At 46.3% G+C, this 20,125-nt stretch overlaps 1 protein-coding gene across 2 annotated transcripts in view; it reads right to left on the bottom strand.

The window, feature by feature from the left end:
• Positions 1–20,125, bottom strand: part of ADAMTS17 (ADAM metallopeptidase with thrombospondin type 1 motif 17) — a 367,322-nt gene that overhangs the window by 145,894 nt on the left and 201,303 nt on the right. For both annotated transcript variants that reach the window (XM_033188835.1, XM_033188836.1), the window contains 2 exons: positions 14,798–14,899; positions 13,593–13,738 (listed from right to left, as the gene is read on the bottom strand). In XM_033188835.1, coding sequence (XP_033044726.1) covers positions 13,593–13,738; positions 14,798–14,899 — 248 coding nt within the window. The remainder of the gene's footprint in view (positions 1–13,592; positions 13,739–14,797; positions 14,900–20,125) is intronic.

Here is a 20,125-nt window from a genome sequence, read left to right as displayed (position 1 = left end):
TTCTGCTTCCTGTCTAGAAAGCAAGGGAGGCATCAGTTTCAGAGAAATGATTGCTTGGTGTGTTTAGGCAGAAGGGGCCTCAGCAGCCTCCCCAGGAACCCTGGCCCAGGTACCACTGGCAGACAGAATGAATCAAACGCTGTGCCACGAAGCACAGTGTGGAAGGAGCAGAAAGGGGCTGGCCCCCAAGAGCTACATGTATCCGCAGGAAAAACATCACCCTGGCAATAAGTGAGTCCCCACAAGCGGGCGCCAGAGAAGGAACAAGAGAGCAGCAGATGCAGCATGGCACAACGTTTCAGGCTGAACTAGGCCCACAAAACTCTATGCAGAGGTCCTAACCTCTGGTGCCTCAGAGTGCAACCAGATTTGGAAATAGGGCCAACAGGACACAGACAAAATTAGTTAAAATGAGGCTATACTAGAGTAGGTTGAGCCCCTAATCCAATATGAAGTGTCCTTATAAAAAGAGGACATCTGGAGGTACACACACACACACACACACACAAAGGGAGAACACCATGAGAAGATGAAAGCAGAGACTGGGATAATCCTTCTATACTCCAAAGATTGCCAGCAAGCCACCAGAAGCTGGGAGAGAGGCCTGGAACAGATTCTCCCTCACATTGCTCAGGAGAAACCAACCCTGTCGACACCCTGATTTGGACTTCCAGCCTCCAGGATCGTACAACAACTTTCAGTTGTTGAAGCCACCTGGTTGGGGGTCCTTTGTTATGGCAGCCCCAGGAAACTAGGGAACCAGACAACACAGGGAACAGATGCTCCTCACGGAACTTAGATGCAGACTCAGAGAAAGCAGGGCAGACACTGAAGTCATAAGGAACACAATATGGACTGGAAGGGAGTATAAAAATACAAATTAAGTGGGTTTGCAGAATAATAAAGGAAGCTACATTTCCTACACACTTGAGTATAGACTGCGATTGGTGAACATCATGTGATTAACTTCCTAAGTTGTTACTGAGTTTCCTTTAATGCTTCCGTTTCCTCCCTTTCCAGTAGCTGATTTCTCCAGTTTTACATCTGCCTAACCCACATACAACAATTACCTTTACCCCTGACAGTGAGGAGGTGGAGAGCGGATGTGATGTGATATGAGGTAAGAGAACTGGATCCAGAAGAAAGTGGGTCTGGAGGTGGAGCCCATGGGATATGACACGTGCCTTGGCACACCTCCCTCCAGATCTGCTTATGCTGCTGCTTCTCCCTGACAACTTCTCCAACAGGCAGTCTCTATGTGGCCCCTTATCTAGCTCACAGACCCCATAATCCCCACTTCCCACCTCCTAACCCTCTGTCCATCTTTGAGGTCACCTCCACCCTATTTTTCCTTCCTACCTAGAGCATCTCCAAATCTTGTTTGGGTTTCTGCTATGCTGCTTACCACCAACCTTATGAAATGGAGAGCTGTCTTCCTCCTGTTCCTCTTATTTGGAAGGATCTTATCTTCCAAATATCTGGGTTCTGTGTTCTCAGCAGAGAGCATTGCACAGGATGGTCTTCAATAAGTAGTAAACTGAGTTGAACTATATTATCAGAGCTTATCTTAAAATGACCAACAGAGGGAATGATGCCAGGAAAGAGAGCTGAGGAGGAAGCACCAGGAATCCATTTCTCCATCCACACAATAATCATACTGGCAAAAACTATCTGAAGAAACTATTGTGAAACTCTGCAGTCTACTTGAAAGCTTGCAGCTTCCAGGGGAAAGCCAGGTCAATCTCAGTTAATTTTGCTCAATTTCAGCCTTTAGTATGGTAACAGTTACTGCCCATCCTTCACCCCAAGGCAGGCAGCTATGTCTGTGCTCCTGGTGCAACTTTTCGGAGTCAGGGTGAGCAATAAGGACCATATCTTCCAAATATCTGATTTCTGTGTTCTGACTGCTGATTGCTACTTTCAGTTGTTAAGGTGCAGATGCAGAAGATGGCTTACATGGTTGTAACCTCCACCAGGTGAAGTGGCTTCCAGGGGATTTCAAGGGGATTTCCCTCCTTTTTCCTTTTAGGAGTCAGAAATTTAAGCACAAAGACATTTAAAAACAACTTCATCTAGGAGAACTTAGAAAGTCACCAGAAATTGCAAGGAACAGATACAGGCTCAAACAAGACCTGATAAGACCTTAAGCTTTCACTTCAGGTTGATTCCTGATCCAGGGATACCACTAAATCATAAAACAAAACAAAACACCCTGGAGAAGCGGTAGAACCTATTTCTAGAGTTACCACATTCTAAGATTTGAATGTCTAGTTTTTAATGAAAACATCACAAGGCATACAAAGAAACAGGAAAGTATGGTTCATTCAAAAGAACAAAATATATTGGCAGAACCTGTCCCTGAGGAAATCCAGATGTTGGCCTTGCTAGACAAATACTTTAAAACAACTGTCTTAAATACAAAAAACTAGCCGGGCATGGTGGCGGGTGCCTGTAGTCCCAGCTACTCGGGAGGCTGAGGCAGGAGAATGGCGTGAACCTGGGAGGCGGAGCTTGCAGTGAGCTGAGATCCGGCCACTGCACTCCAGCCTGGGCGACAGTGAGACTCCGTCTCAAAAAAAAAAAAAAAAAAAAAAATGCTCAGGAACCTAATGAAGGCACAGATAGAGTCAGGAAGATAATCTGTAAACAAAATGGGAATATCAATAAAGATATGGAAATTAAGGAAACAAAGATAAATTTTGGAATTGAAAGTATAAGCACTGAAATGAAAAATCCACCAGTTCAGGGCAGATTTTAGCAGGCAGAAGAAAGAATTAGCAAACTTGAATATAGGACAATTGAAATTGCTGAGTCTGAGAAGTAAAAAGAAAAAAATGTAGAAAAGCAAGCAGAGATAATCTGTGGGACACCATCAAGTGGATCAATGTATGCACTATGCAAGTCTCAGGAGAAAAAAAGAGAGAAAGGGGTTAGAGATTATTTGAAGAAATAATGGCTGAAACTTTCCAAATGTGAAGAAAGACGTGACTCTACAAATCCAAGAAGCTTGAGAAATTCCAAGTAGGATACAAGGACCCATACTAAGACACATTATAATTAAACTGCCAAAAGACAAAGAGAGAACCTTGAAAGCACCAAGAGAAAAGTGACACATCCCATACAAGGGATCTTCAACAAGATTATTAGCCAATTTCTCACCAGAAACCTTGAAGGCCAAAAAGAAGTGTGCTTACATATTTACAGTGCCTAAGAACAGAACTGTCAACCAAGAATTCTATATCCATATAACTGTCCCTCAAAAATCAAGGTGGAAATTAAGACATTCCCAGATAAATAAAAAATGGAGAAAGTGTGTTACCACTAGACCTGCATTACAATAAATGCTAAAGGGAGTCCTTCAAGTTCAAACGAAAAGACACTAGATGTAACCTAAACGGAGGAGGAACAGGCTTTTCTCCCTGGTCCTGGTATGTGGCTTCTCTCAGCATGCTTCTTTAGTGGCCTGTGATGCATTCCACCTCCATGTGGGCAGCATTCTCCTGTACTCCAATGGGTAGCTTCCAAGCACACCAACTTTTTGGATAGATTCCTATCCTGGTTTGAGATGCAGTTTCCTCCCTCGGAACCTTTCCCTCACACCCTAAGTGTGACTTCCCAGAGAGTGCCACCAGTACAGAACCTCTACAAGCCTCTCCCTCATTCAGTGGACCCCAGGTACACTCTCTCTAACAAGGTCCAAGGAATTTCATCCCTGGATGAAACTGTGGTAGCAGCTACTGTCTGTCCTTCACAGTAGCTGTGTGTGGGTCCCTGTCATACAGATCTGTTCCTTCCTTGGGTGCTCTGCCTCAGACCTAAAGACACTGGATGCTACCTGTATCTTGTTTTCCTGTATTCCTTAGAGTTCTCTTTACCTCTTAGTAAGTTCCCATTACTCCAACCACCTGTTACAGCTAATATTTCCTTAAACTTCCCCTGATTAAAAAATATGACCAAAGGAATTGATTTTCTTCAGTTTTATTTAAGTCATTATTTTGAACAACATGAGAAAGGAGAGAAGTAATCCACTAGGTGCATGATTTGCTACCTAAATAATCCCCAATTGCTATGTGGCAGGACCCTGCATGCAGTCCTTCATTTTTATGACTGTCTCTATAACACAAGGCCTCTACAGTTACATTAGTGAGGGCCTCCTGCATGTGCAGCTGACCTCTGAACAATGTGGGGGTTAGAAAATGCTGACCCTTCACATGTAGAAAATCCACAACTTTTAACACCCCAAAAGCTTAACTATTAATAGACTATTATTGACTGGAAGTCTTACTGATCACATAAATTAACATGTTTTGTAGGTTATATGTATTTCATACTATACTCTTATAGTAAAGTCAGCTAGAGAAAAGGTTAAGAAAATCATAAGGAAGAGAAAATATATTTCCTACTCAGTAAGTGGAAGTGGATCATCATAAAGGCCTTCATCCTTATCATCTTCACATTAAGCAGGCTGAGGAAGAGGAGGGGTGGTCTTGCTGTCTCAGGAGCAGCAGAGACAGAATAAAACCCATGTATAAGTGGACCTGCACAGTTCACACCCATGTTGTTCAAGAGTAAACTGTACATTGGTCCTGAGACAACAGAAAGGGGCACCCTCCATCTGTGGCATAGAGAAGACAGAAGGAGAATCCTTGTGGGAGAGGGTATGGCTAGCAGAGTTTCCACAGATGGCTTCCTGACACAAGTTCTGGGGGAGGACTCAAAGGAGACCCCAACTTTCCCAAGGACCCCACACTGGGCTGGGTGGATGGAGCTTAGATTGTGTGGACATGGGGGCTTCAGGAGACAGTGTGTGGGGCCAGCAAGTGCAGCAGGGGACCAAATCCCCAGAAGCTAATGGAGAAACCACTCTCACACAGTCAGTCTCAGGAGCAGAGGGCAGGGCTCTTATTCACTCTGGAAGTTGCTCTGAGCTACACAGTAAGGAGAAAAACAAAACACATCTAGGGAGACTAAAATGACAGAAAGCCAGCTTGGCATGGCTAAAATAAAGAACAATTAATATAAGAAATTCATAATAGAGTTATCCCTTCCTAGGAGCTGAAGGTGGGTCTGGTCTTTCCCTCAGCCTCTCCTGCGAGGGCAGGAAGGCGCAGGCCTGCCGGGCTCCATTGCAAGGCTCTGAGGTCCCATGAGGCCTCCAGGGGAAAGCCAGCAAGTTGCAATCTCATCCTGAAATGAGGACTGATCCCTGAGGACCGGGAAGAAACTTCAAGGAAAGAGGCACTTTCATATAAACAGTGATCATAAAACAGCCAACATGCCCAGAGGGCTCCCACTTTGCTGGACCTTCTAACCATTACTTAATTAAATCCACACATAGAATCAGAAGGTGCTCCTGACTGCATTCTTTGGGTGAGGAAACCAACGCTCCAACAGGCGACATAACCACTTGGCTGACGAGCAAGAGGTGGAGAGAAGAAATGTAGCGTGCAAGAGCTCCTGAACCCAGCAGGAACAGGCGCCCTGCCTCTGGGAGGGGCTGCCCACTGGCCACCACGAGGCCTGAAGGACAGCCTGACTCACTGACCAGTCATCGGGGTGTGATGAGTTTTTAAATTTGAATTTTTACTATCAATCAACAGTTTCTAGTTTTTCTGTTCTAGGACTTTTTTTTTTTTTTTTTTTGACAGAGTCTTGCTCTGTCATCTAGGCTGGAGTGCAGTGGTAAGATCTCAGCTCACTGCAACCTCCACCTCCTGGGTTCAAGCGATTCTTGTGCCTTAGCCTCCTGAGTAGCTAAGATTACAGGTGTGTGCCACCATGCCCAGCTAATTTTTTTGTATTTTTAGTAGAGATGGGGTCTCGCCATATTGGCCAGGCTGGTCATGAACTCCTGGCCTCAGGTGATCCAGCCACCTTGGCATCCCAAAGTGCTGGGATTACAGGCATGAGCCACTGTGCCAGGCCTGTTCTAGGACTCCTAAACATGAATGAAATAGAAGCTTAGATACAAAACCAAATGGCTTGCGTGAGTACGTCACAGGAAAAGGATATTCAAATGGAAATAAGGAAACAGACGGATGTTCAGCCTCACTGTTGATGATGAAAGTACCAATTCCCTAGCCAGTTACGGCTACACATGCATCAGAATGGCCAAAACCAGAGAGAATTACTGACAACACTGGCATCAGTGGAGACACGGGGCAAGTAGAAAGCCACCACAGCCACGGCAATGGAGATGGCACAGCCATTCTGCAAAGCTGGCAGCTGTTATGTAGTCACACATGCGCACCCTGGGGCCAGCAACTGCCCTCCTACTGCACCGACACATATCTGCACGTGCGCCCCAACACACATGCTCAACCGTGAGGAGTAATACTGTGCACAGAGCTGTGTTTCTTTGTATATTCTACCTTCATAAGTTTGTTTAAAAATAAGCAAAAGAGTAAGGTAGAGAGGCTTTGGTGAGAAACTGAAAGTGTGGAGAGAGAGGAGAGCTCTAGCGCAAATTTTCCCAAGCGCCTGCAGAACAAGGACCATCTCCTGCTGAGGTGGTCCTCAGTGCCTTGATAGACACAAGCACAGAGCAGAGAAGGTTTGCTGAGATCAACAGGATCACATGGCAGAACATTTGTCCCTTTCTTTGAGAGTGGATGGACAGGTAGAATCGAGATAGGCTGGAAGAGAAAGATGCCACTTTTTATTTTCAGGTTTGCTGTATTAAATGAAGACAGACCAGAAGATAAAGTCACAACAGCAGTTTGGACCAGCTTCACCATCCAGAGACACAGGGTGCTCAGTAGAAAGCTGGTAGTTCTGGCCTCTCCCCTGGTAGCCCCTGGCTCTGTGAGCTCTGAGAAGGGAGCAGGGCAAAGCCCTATGGTTTCAGCAGGGCTGCCGAGCTGCTAACGCACCCTCACGGCAGCAGACATCCCAGTTTTAAGGCCTCCTCTGAAAGGTGTCCAAGTAACACATGTAACTTATGCTTCAGTGTAGATACTTGAATTTTTAAAAATTATCCATATGAATGCCAGGTCGCTGGCATATCGAAAGCACACAGATGGGGTTTCACTGTGGAAGCAAAAACCAATTACAGGCACATAACTTTACACCAGCCGTCCTCCCACCGTCTTAGCAGGCTAGCTGCCTTCCTCTCCCTTTCTGGTGCACATGGGCTGCATCTCAGGGTGACCCTGCTGTGTCCCAGCTCTGTACTCCACTCGCCTGCCCGCGCTGCACCTGCTGGGATGCAGTTGGCTTTTCACACAAGTGCATCTGAGCCTTTCTCTCCCCTCCCTCCCCAGCCCTTCCCTGCACACAAACTGTCCAGGGGTAACAGAAGGTGAATTAGAGATGCATTTTCTACCTTGTAATCTTTTGACGTAACTCCCACCAACAGCAACATAAATTATGGCAGGAAAGGACGGACCTAGGAAGGTGGTTTGGAAACACGGATGGTCCCTAAGGCCTCCACATCAGCTAGCAAAAAATAAAAATTCCGAGAGCTGTGAAGACCAAGACTAAAAAAAATAATTGTGTGTGGGGGGACTCTCTTGCCAGTATTTTTGGACAGTGAATAAACCAGCTGCAGAAGACAGGGAGTGGAGCCAGGAATATAAAGTGAAGGGGGTGAGGAGGGGGTCGTGGGAGCGTTCCAAGCCTGAGACCTACATAGCAGTGAGATTGGGACATCCTTGTGAAATCTCGAGGCAGTAGGCCTGGTGATTTAAGGAGTGAGATGGGGAGAGGACATTGTTTTCATCAGAGCTTGGCTCTGAGGCCCTCCCTGGTCAGCTGTGCTTTGTAACAATCACCACATCAGGGCATCCTGCAGAAGCACGCTGGAGGCTGCAGCCTGGACTTCATAAAAACATGCCCACGTCCTGCGTTGCTTTGGGAAGCCCCCGAGACGGTTGCTAATCCACCCACCCAAGGCCTGTCCCGCCTCGTCCCATTCACCTGGGCTGGATCCATGGAGGTGAGAGACTCCATAGAAAACTACATGGGAAAAAGGAGCATGTTGTTTTCATTTACAACAGAAAACAGAGCTATACTGTCACTGCGAAAGATTGAACAGACTACCAATATTTTAAGAGCAAAAAGGTATCACTTCTCTTACTGGGGAAAAACAAGGCTGGGTTCTGTGTTGAAGCTTGTTCTCAAGGTGGTGCCGAGAACCCCAGGCTGTGAGCTGTTGCCTTGCTGGAGAAGGGCAGGCACAACAGGTGACAGATGGGCCTCATGTGGCCATTCATAGCATCTGGGCCTCAGTGAGGGGAGATGATACAAGGGAGTGAGGCCTACCTGGTGGTCTGCCACTTTTGGCCTAATCGTTTATGATCACCTTTGTGTTTCAGTGAAAAAATGATATTAGGGATGTGTTTTGGAGGCACTGGTATTGCAGAGAGATTGGTTTTCCTGGGCAAGTGCATGTCCAGGCAGGAAGGCGGTGAGCACATTTTATGGAGTGGCCACTCTGCTGTAGGCACAGAAGGCAGCAATGGTGTCCAAACAGGTGTGGCCTGTTCTGGGCCTGCACAGAGCTTAGCTCAAAGGCCAGTGGGGAGAACACAGTCAAAACAAGTGAGCAAATACATAACAACAATAACAGCTGTTATAACACCTGTAATGCAAGGAAGAGGTGCTGAGGGAGAGTTAAGCAGCACCACATTTTAAGCAGGGTGTCATGGACAAAGACCTCTTGAGAAGACATTTACATTAAAACTCAAGGAAGGGCAAGGCAAGTTAAGGAAAGGGAAGACAGCAGCACTGAGGAGGGTCCTGGGGTTGGAATGTTGTGGCTGAGAGCACAAAGGAGGCTTCGAGGCTGCAGGGGGTTGAATGGTGGGTGCCCTCGCCCTCAAAAGATAGGTCCACTTGGAACCGGCAAATGAGACCTTATTTGGCAAAAGGGTCTTGGCAGACATAATCAAGCTAAGGATCTGGAGATGAGACCATCCTGGATTCGGGTGGGCCCTAAATTCAATGACAAGTGTTCTTCTAAGGGAAGAAAAGGTAAGAGGACACACAGAGAACAGACCATGTGAAGTCAGAGGCAGAGATGGAGGTGACGTGCCTCCAAGCCAGGGAAGGCCAAGGGTTGCCTGGAGCCACAAAATGGATTCACCTTTGGAGTTTCAAGAAGGAAGCAGCTGTGCTGACACCTTGATTTTGGACTTCTGGTTTCTAGAACTGGGCTCCAAACCTGGCCTGCCACTGCCTTGTTGTGTGACTTTGGGCGAGTTACCAAACTTCAATATGATTCTATTTTTTTTTGAGATGGAGTCCCACTCTGGCGCCCAGGCTGGAGTGCAGTGGTGTGATCTTGGCTCACAGCAAACTCAGCCTCCCAGGGTTCAAGTGATTCTCCTGCCTCAGCCTCCTGAGTAGCTGGGATTACAGGCACGTGCCACCACATCTGGCTAATATTCGTACTTTTAGTAGAGACAGGGTTTCACCATGTTGGCCAGGCTGGTCTTGAACTCCTGACCTTAGGTGATCCATCCACCTCAGTCTCCCAAAGTGCTGGAATTATAGGTGTCAGCCACTGGGCCCAGCCCCCGATTCAGTTTTTTTTTTTTTTTTTTTTTTCTGTGCAATGAAGATAAAAATAATACCTCTCCCATAGGGCTGCATTCAATGATTTCCTACATAAAAGCCTAAGAGAACCCGGCGCATGGTGCGGGTCTGCTGCATTCACCACCCTTCTCATGACCAGATGTGGAAGAAGCAGAAAGGATGTAAGAGGAAGCGGCACGGACTCAAGGGCTTTGAACTAAAGCAATGCAAGGATGGTGGTGCTATTTACTGAGAGGGGAGATGTGGGCTAGGAGTAGAGGTCCCAGTTTAGAAAGGGTCCTGTTTGAAGTGTCTGGGAGAAAACCAAGAGGAGTTGGTGGGACTGCACCCCTTGTGGGTAGGCAGGGATTTTATCTGTCTTTGCTTCTTACTGTAGGCCCACACCTAGCAGAGTTCAGGCCCTGGCATGGTTTACTGAAGGCTTCACGTTGGAAAGGCTTCACCGGGAAGGGGTGTGCGGCTGGGAGGAGTGAGAACACTGCAGGCTCTTTCTGTTCCTTCTGCCATTGCCCTTCCCCACAGGACGACGCTGCTCGACAGCAGAGATTGGACGTGAAGGTGCATCAATGACTGTAACAATCTGATGTGCTGAGACCCACAAACCCTCAGGTGCCTGTGTACCGAGGCCCTGCAAATTATCCCATTCCTCAATGATAAAATACAGGAAAAAGCAAGGGAAGGAACAGCCACGACTATCATGGCAAGGGAGAGGGAGGACCTGATGAAGAAGAGAGATTTTGACAACTTTGTGATTTACAGAACAGCCTCTCTCCTGGGGCCATGGGACCTGGAGGAATGGGGTGAGAATCCCAGTGCTAGACACCTCATGGCAGGGCAGGCCAGTGAGAGTATATTAATGCTGCTGTCTGAACTGGGCGGTGTTTAGGATCCTCCCAGAGCAAAATGCCCCTGGGGTATCCCAGAGCAACCACGGGAGGCGGGTAGGGCAGGAAGCAGTTCAGATGGGGAAAGCGGTCCTTCGGGCTACCAATGCAGGGGAAACCCTAGCTAATATCATCCCAAAAAAGCAGACCACACCAGTTCCCTTCAAAGAGGCACCTATGGCATTTGCATAGTGTTGATAACTTCTTATTCTTGTAAGTGTTGCCTTTGCCTGAAGACAATTTAAATGTTGACAGTCTCAGGACACTGGGTCCTTCAGGCATCGGAGGTTCTGATATCCTTCTGCTATGATGTTTACTGGGTGTCACCTGTTATGAGATAAGACACATAATGTGCCAAGAGGATCGGTCTTCCACTAGACCCCACAAACTCCAATCACAAACGTGGAACACCCATGACAACCGCAACCCCTACCAGTTTCTCTCTGCACTTAACAAAGCCTTAGGCAGGGAAGGGCAACTGGTCCCATCCCTGTTCTTCCATCAGTGCTAATAATAAGAGGGGCTGCTTATTAAATACACAGCAAGGATTTTCTGTGCATTCCTGTGAATTCTTCCAAGTTTTAGATGAAGAGACAAGTACCAGCTGTCAGCGCTGTAAGAAGTCATGCTGGTGGCCAGGCACGGTGGCTTACACCTGTAATCCCAGCACTTTGGGAGGCCGAGGTGGGCGGATCACCTGAGGTCTGGAGTTTGAGACCAGCCTGACCAACATGGAGGAACTCCGTCTCTACTAAAATTACAACAAAACTAGTCAAGTGTGGTGGCGCATGGCTATAATCCCAGATACTCGGGAGGCTGAGGCAGGAGAATTGCTTGAACCCAGGAGGTGGAGGCTGTGATGAGCTGAGACTGTGCTATTGCACTCCAGCCTGGGCAACAAGAGCGAAACTCCATCTCAAAAAAAAAAAAGTTGTGCTGGGATTTGAAGATCTGTCTGTCCTGGCTTCGAAGCCTGGCTCTTCCCACTCTACCATGTCAGCGCCCTCTAATGGATGGAACGAAGGCCAGGGAACAGAAGGGTCTTGAAGTCACATGACCATTAACCAACAAGGTCAGGCCCAAAGCCAAGACTCCAAACCCAACCCTCTCTTCATGGGGCCAAAGGTCAAACTCTTAACTTCAACATAGAGTAATGCAAAAACTGCAACCATTTTCCATTAATTTCTCACCATTTAGCTAAACAGGGTTTCTAATCATCTACCCATCTATGCCCTTAATTAAGAAGTCATTCCTGGGTGGCTCACGCCTGTAATCCCAGCATTTTGGGAGGCCAAGGTGGGCGGATCATGTGAGGTCAGGAGTTCGAGACCAGCCTGGCAACATGGTGTAACCCCATCTCTACTAAAAATACAAAAATTAACTGGGAGTTGTGGCGCTCTCCTGTAATCCAAGCTACTTGGGAGGCTGAGGCAGGAGAATCACTTGAACCAGGGAGGCAGAGGTTGCAGAGAGCCGAGATTGCACCACTGCATGCCAGCCTGGGTGACAGAGTGAGGTTCCATCTCAAAAAAAAAAGAAGTCATTCCTAACAGACTAAACACCTACTATGTGCTCGACACTCTGCTGGGTGCTAGAGGGAAATGTTTTAATAAGACATAATTAATACGTAATGCCAATTCTTATAACATTGCTGGAAAAATGGTGTTCCTGTCACTGACTAAACTAGGAACATCAGTCTTCCTTTAATCCAGAGGTTCCAACATTGGCTGCTGTTGGAGTCACCTGGGAGATAAAATATCCAATTCCTGGGTCCCACCCTTAGTGTTCTGCGATTTGATCAGTCTAGGGTATGACCTGGGCATCAGGATTTTTAAACACAAGAGGCATTTGCTAATTATCCATCAACAGGACTTAATTGTGGAGATTTCTTTATAGTCATTATTTAGAACTTGCTCATTTTCAAAACTGATGTGATGCAACTGCTGACACACAAGGCACAAAACAGATCATTAAAAGAAATGGTAAGAAATGGGAAGCTGCATTTGACCCAGCAATCCCATTACTGGGTATATATCCAACGATTATAAATCATTCTGCCATAAAGACACATGCACATGTATGTTTACTGTGGCACTATTCACAATAGCAAAGACTTGGAACCAACCCAAATGTCCATCAATGATAGACTGGATTAAGAAAATGTGGCACAAATACACCATGGAATACTATGCAGCCATAAAAAAGGACGGGTTCATGTCCTTTGCAGGGACATGGATGAAGCTGGAAACCATCATTCTCAGCAAGCTAACACAAGAACAGAAAACCAAACACTGCATGTTCTCACTCATAAGTGGGAGCTGAACAATGAGAACACATGGACACAGGGAAGAAAACATCACACACCGGGGCCTGTCAGGGGTTGAGGGGCTGGGGGAGGCATAGCATTAGGATAATTACCTAATCTAGATGATGGGTTGATGGGTGCAGCAAACCACCATGGCACGTGTATACCTATGGAACAAACCTGCACGTTCTGCATGTGTACCCCAGAACTTCAAGTACAAAAAAAAAAAAAAAGAAAGAAATGGGAAACTTCAAGAAGATAAGGGAAAAATCTGTGGTGATGGAATTATCATCATTGAGCCCAAAATTGATCTCTGAGTTTTGTGGAACAAATGTACAAAGGTGAACAGGAAAGGTCATGGTGTCATTACAGTCAATAAAAAGAAGCTAAAGAGAAAAAAACTAAAACATTGCTTTTCTAATAGTTATAGGAGGATCCATGAAAAATACTAGGATGAAGAAGACAGCTGAACCCAGATACTCTGAGAGTCATGAACCACCAGGCTGCTCCCACTTCAGCAGACAGCCAATGTGGAATGACCCCAGACTTGGTAAACCACGAGGCAGGCAGGAGGAACTGTAATACAGCTGTCTCCGAAAATCTTTCCACTGGGGCCCAGGGAAGGAATGAGGGAGTCAGCTCACCCCAGAGTCTACCGTATTCATGTTCACAGAAAGAGCAATTTCAGCTGAGATATCATTTGACACACACGAGGCCCCTGCACCCTGGACCTTGGCTTGGTTTCATCTTTCTTATCTTCTGATGCTCAGCGGGAGACAGACCCTGCTTTGTGTGAGGCAGCAAGAGCTGCAGTTGGGAAACTCCAGTCGTGGCTCGTTGGGGTATGGCTGGTCAGGGGGACTTACGGGGGGTTGTCACATTTCCTCTGCCGGAAGCGGGCTCCCGTCCCACATGTTCGGCTGCACATGCTCCAGGCGCCCCACGGGCTCCAGTCTCCGTCCACATGCTCCGGGATGGGTGTCTTGCTCACGCACTCCCCCGCGCGGCACCACTGAAACACAGCGGGGAGGGCCAGGGCCCAGGCACTCAGCAGAGCTGCTCACTGCAGCCCGCCAGGCCCCAAAATGCCACACTGCCAAAAACCCATTTTCTAAATTTACACAAAAGTACAGTATGTTTCAGGGTTTGCATGTTTGCTAATTTTAGTGACATGCCTTACTTACTCAAGCTGACACTCATAGCCCTGTAGGGTTTGGATTTTGCCCTAAACTTTCAGATGGATGTGCTCCATTGGGATTTTCTAAATCCCAGGAAAAGGATTAATCTACATGGCTCATGAAGAGACCTGGGCTTCTGCAAACTTTGCTTGACATGAGTGCGTTTCTCGCTGAGAGGTGGCATGCCCCAGCTGAGGTTCTGAACTTGAGAGTTGGGTTTGTTGCTTGGTGATGACACAGCCAGCTGCATGTGAGGGAACCTTGGTTCTTTCTGAGGATAAGACAAGGCCAGCCCTATAAAACAATTTCTCAGAGTGCACCTCGCATACCCTCAGGTGCTAGATGTGATTTTTGTGGTTCCCAATCATGGCATCAGAGCAAAACTTTACTACCTTTTCAACTCTTTCAATTCTTGCACTAAGACTGGAGAGAGGCCCTGCGGCTGCAGGTCCTGAACACCTCTTCTAACACCTCCCTATCCCTCCTGCACGTGAGAAACAGGCTCATTCTCTCAACATTTAGTTAGAATTGGGTGATACTGTTCTCACTGAATTCTTTTTACGAGCACCTACTGGGTATGGCAGGTGATGTTCTTCCATTTAAAATATACTGGTGAAAGCGTTCCTTTTGAGTAAATTCCCTTACATGATGAAAGGAGTTAATCTAACAAAAAATATTAAGTAACTGATGCTTGTATCTTATAAGAAAAAGGACTGAGGTGATGTAGGCACCACTCTGTGCCCAGAGTGGGCTCCATGGGCATTTCTGTGGTGCCTGGGGGATGTTTCAGGGGCTTGTAAGTAGAGTACAGACAGTGTTTCAGAAGGAGAGGTGCCAATTGCCTGGGAGATGTGGAGCTGCCTGTCCGGGGCAGCGGGAAGCCAGGGGTTTACCTTGTCTGCCCCACACTCGGTGCCATCCAGGGGAGGGTCCAGCTTGGTCTTGCAGGATGTGTCTCCTTCTACCAGGCACCACAGTCCAGCGCACATCAGATGCTGCAGGACAAGGGAAGGAACCGTAATTGTGGAAAACACCCACACTCACAGGTCACAGCTGGGGTCAGAGGCATGGCCCAACCACTGTTTCAAATTTGGGATTCGAAATGTATGGGGAAGCCAGAGGGTCATGAGTCTGTATGTCTAAAACAGAAGTGCATCACTTGAACTGGCTCATTTAGCACAACAAAAATCTGTGCATCTACTCCTAGGAGGGCTTGTCTCAAAGAGTTGAGTTCAACAGCTCCAACAACCACTGAGGGCCTAAGAGATATCAGAGGCACAGCCCAGGCTAGGAGCAGCAGCCCCTGCTGATGAGCAAACAGGAGTAATGAGCAAACAGACATCTTCCATTTATAGCAGTGAGGGGTGGGGCAGATACCCAGGGGCTGTGCAGGGGACACAGGGAAAGGATCTAACCAAAACTCGTCAGGGAGGGCTTGCTGGAAGAGGCAGCTCTGAAGTCAAGGCCACATGGGTAGGCAGCCATTGTGAGGCCAAGAAGTGACAGCCCAAAGGGCCATGAAGGGCTGGTACCCCCACAGGGTTACGGGGCAACCTTCTGTCCTCCCTGCAGTCACCTGTTTCTAGCTCAGCTGAGCTGTGCACAATTTTTTATAGTATTTCACCTAGAGAACTTCCAGAACATCTACAAATATACAATTAAAATAATTCCACTAAAACAGGAATTGGCATTTAAACACAGACTCCCAATTGTATCATTAGGAAACTAGGGCATCAACAAAGTGCTCAGAAGGAGACAATTTATCAAAATCACGGAGGCAGACATAGCCAGTGTCCTCTCTTGAAGGACTCACGTGCAGACAGCAACCTCAACCATAAGGGACAGGAGCTGGATAACTCCCCATCCTGCCTGGAGGACAGGGAGATGATATTGAGGCAAGTTCTACATGCCTCTCAGAGGGTCCTGGGGCGATGGCCCCACTGCCGACAGCAGTCACTTACTCATGGCAGTCACTTACTCATGATTGCACCTTTCTTGACTGTTCTCTCCCTCGCCCCCTTACAGTGCTTCCTGGGATCACTACCCAGATAAACTACTTGCACCCAAATCCTGGCCTCATAGTCTGAAAATTGAGAACAGATGTACTTAAAGATCTTGTAAAGACGCAGTGATTCCAGGATGACAAACCCAATCATGGCTAAAAGGCCCAAGTTGGAGCAGGAAGACATCATCCGCCCAAGGTGTGGCCAGGGACCTGCTGCTTCACACTGCGCAGGATGAAGGTCAAGGAACTCCTGTAGCTGGTGCAGCGAGGTCACTGTGTGGTTTGCAAAGGGTGTCGTGCTCAGTTTAGAGGTCTGCTCTTCCAAGTAATCTCAAACATCTGCATAGAATAGATGCACAACTGTGCTGTCTAAAATCAAACAATTTTTAGAAGTTGAAGGGACAAAAATAAGAGAAAGGGAGGGAAGGCAGAGCTGGAGGGGGCTTTTAAAGAGAGATAAGAAAAGCCCATAGCTCCTTCTCATTTTTCAAGTATGTCAGAGCTGATCTGTGCCGTCAGTGGATGACTCAAGTGGAATACTGCACATGGGGTTCAGAAAAGCCTGCACATTCCCATGATTGTTCACCTCTCAAAGGAATGGTAAAAAGATGAGAGCCCCAGTGCAGCACAGCTGGTCCTATAAAGACCGACTGCACCTCATCAAACGTTTGATTCCATGCACTCTGACCTGAGAGCTCTTCCAGAGTGTGGCATCCGTGTGCAGACATGTGCTCACAAGACAAGGCTGACCCAGGGGGAGAAATTATGGGACAGGAGTGCTTGGGATCAGGAGAAATGACTGCTCCATCAGGAGAAAGAGAAAGAAGGTGGTGTCAACTGTTTGTTATGCATTTTATAGACAGGGCTTTCTCATGAAACTTTTCTAACCATCAAAGAAAAGAAGAATGAGGTTAGGCAAAGATTTCTTAAACAGAACACAGAAAGGACTAACCATAAAGGAAGAAAACTAATGAATTATACCATATTAAAATTAACAACTTCTGTTTACCAAAAGGCAACTGTAAGAACACAAGAATATATTTGCAAGACATAAGAGATTTGTAATGTATATAACCAACAAAGTGTTTGTATCCAAAACATGATTTAAAACAAACAAAAACCTCCTACAGATCAATTAAGAAAAAGATCCAGTAGGAAAATGGGCAAAAGTCTTGAACAGACACTTCATAAAAGAGAATGTTTAAATGGCTAGCAAACATAGGAAAAGGTGCTCAGCTTTTTAGTCATCAGGGAAGGCAAACTACAACCACCATTAGATACAACAGCCAGAACGGGCAGAATGAAGAAGATGGAGAACACCGCTCATTGGTGACAATGTGGCACAATGGGTCCTCTCGTATGCTGAGAATGAGATTTTAACTTGGTTCAACAGCTTTGGAAAACTCTTTGGCAGTATTTGCTAAAGCTGAAGACATACACATTCTAATACCCAGCAATTAGAATCTTAAGTATGTAATGAAAACAATGTGTATGTGTTCACCAAAGTCAAGAAAGTTCACTGAAACACTATTTTCATTAGTTCCATGTTAGAAACAACCCAAATGCCCATCAAGAGCAGAACAAATGAACGATGGTATATTAGAACAATGGAATACTGTCTGATTTCATTTACATACAGTTCAACAACAAGAAAGATAAACTTATAGTGTTGGGAGTCAGGATAGTGGCTACCTTTGCCATCAGCTTAACATCAAAGAAAACGGGAATGACAGCAAAGGACAAGTTAGCACTGCAGCCTCTCATCCAAGCTTCGCCACCAGCACTGCTCTGTGCGCCCAAGCCAAGCGGTCACCATTCTTGTGATACATTTTCACTACTGAACGGATGCAGTGACTACACGAATGCTTGTCATCACCTTGATGCCATCTATATCAACAGCCTGCATTCATGTCATGCATTGCAAATGACAAAGTGCTCTGGTTCCTGTCATCCTGAGCTTCATGGCAGCCCTGGGAGGCAGGCAGGAGGGTGCTTTCTCTATTTTTTCCACTTTTCCAATGAGGAGGTCAATGTTTGTGAAGGTCCCTTAGTCTGAGCTGGGTTAGAAGCACAAGACTCATAAAGAAGAGAACTAAAGTGATGTAAAAGAAAAGGCATTTAGAATATAAATTCAAGACCCTCAACTGAAATGATGGAAGGACTCATTCTCAGATTGAAAAGCAAAGCCCCCAAGAAAAAATGGTGCAAAATAATGAGCCCAGAGACATGTCCTGATAAAGTTACTGGGTTTCAAAGATAAACCAGAACACTCTTTGGGTAGCTAGCACAGATAATGGGGAAAGAGCTCGGGCTGTGCAGATGTCTTTGCAGCAGCCTCTCTCTACAGGCACTGGAGCGAGAGATGCTGATACAGACACAAGGAAAGGCAGAACATGTGGCCCAGGAAATTTATATCAACTAAACGCTTGCTCAAGTACTTAGGCAATGGAAAAATATTTTTGAACTTACAAGTAGTTAAATACTTTTTTGGAGAAAATACCAGAGGATGACCTTTGGACAACTAAGAAATGACTGGAGAACCCACAGAAAATGAACCAGCAGTGAGCATTGATCAAAGTATTGATTGAAACCAACATAGGGATGGGAGTTAGAGAACAGAATGCACGGGACGGAAATCCAGACAACGCAGAAATGGCAGAGAGAGGAACTGGCTGGGAAGAAGGTGCACTGGGGCAGGGGCCGTAGGAGGCTGTCTATATGTACATCAATGTCTTTATCTTTTCTAGCTGGGGAAAGAGCAAAGTATAACAGATAAAATTTGAAAACTGAGATATAAGAACTTTCAAAGGTAAAATGTTAACCACAAAGAAAAATAACAGAATTGGGCGGTGGAAGAAATGAAAGGGTGGGGCTTGGAGGTGGAGATGCATTCATCATGCTCAGGCAGCAGGTACCCTAAAGAGAAGGGTGACTGACTGATGAACCTTCTGCTTTCAGTGAATAGCAGACTTTATGGCAGACAGGGCTGCTTTTCCAGTATGCAACAGCTGGGTACCATTATAAAGGATAGTTCTCCCCCAAGTAAAGGAAATATCCAAGGAAGCAAATACAAAACCCATACCCAGCTGTCTTTCTACATACACACCACTGTATACTAATCTGTGATGAGCACATGCAAGGGTGGGTTCCCCTACGGGCAGGCGTTGGTTGCCAACGCCAACACCCACCCTTTCACTGCCAACACTGACAACCACCCTTTCACTGCCAACACCAGCACCCGCCCTTTCATTCCTTCCACCACCCAATTGTGCTTTTTTTGGGGGGTTAACGTTTTACCTTTGAAAGTTCTTTTTTTTTTTTTTTGAAGCGGAGTCTCGCTCTGTCGCCCGGACTGGAGTGCAGTGGCCGGATCTCAGCTCACTGCAAGCTCCGCCTCCCGGGTTTACGCCATTCTCCTGCCTCAGCCTCCCGAGTAGCTGGGACTACAGGCGCCCGCCACCTCGCCCGGCTAGTTTTTGTATTTTTAGTAGAGACGGGGTTTCACTGTGTTAGCCAGGATGGTCTCGATCTCCTGACCTCGTGATCCGCCCGTCTCGGCCTCCCAAAGTGCTGGGATTACAGGCTTGAGCCACCGCGCCCGGCCTGAAAGTTCTTATACCTCAGTTGGCACTGCAGTTGGGAGAAGTCATCTGGGGCTGGCCTATCTCAGATGGAACAAAGTCAGGAGCTCTATCTGAGACACCTAGGTTAAACCAGGGAATCTGGAAGGGTGTTTACCAGTTCTGAAAAGGCTAGAAGTAGTCCCTTTTCAGAAAATGGGGCTCTGGTTGAAACAAATGTTAAGTTCTCCTAAAGAGAGCAATTTAAGATCTCAAAATTCCATGGTTATGTCCAATAAAGTATAAACCCACAATCAAACACGGTAAAGTGAATGATGGTCAGCAGCAACAACAAACAAAAGATTTAAACTCCCAAGGTGTTTAGGTAATAAAATTGTCAGACACAGAATGTATAGTAACTATTTATAAAGAAATAGAAGATGAGATTACATAAACAAGCTAGCAGCAATATATTAATACTGTTGAATATAAGAAATTGGAAATAACATTTAAAAATGAAATATATAATTGTGAAAGAAAATCAATAGATTCTAACAGCCCTGAATGAGAGAATTTGTGACTAGAAAACAGATTTGAAGAAATTATCCAGAATGCAGCCCGCAGAGAAAAGGCAGGGGGGAATACAAAAGATGCGC

The sequence above is a fragment of the Trachypithecus francoisi genome, unplaced genomic scaffold, assembly GCF_009764315.1.
Source record: "Trachypithecus francoisi isolate TF-2019V2 unplaced genomic scaffold, Tfra_2.0 Lachesis_group3, whole genome shotgun sequence".
Taxonomy (NCBI): domain Eukaryota; kingdom Metazoa; phylum Chordata; class Mammalia; order Primates; family Cercopithecidae; genus Trachypithecus; species Trachypithecus francoisi.
Note: the sequence above shows the minus strand (reverse complement) of the source record. Positions and strands in the feature narration are given on the sequence as shown.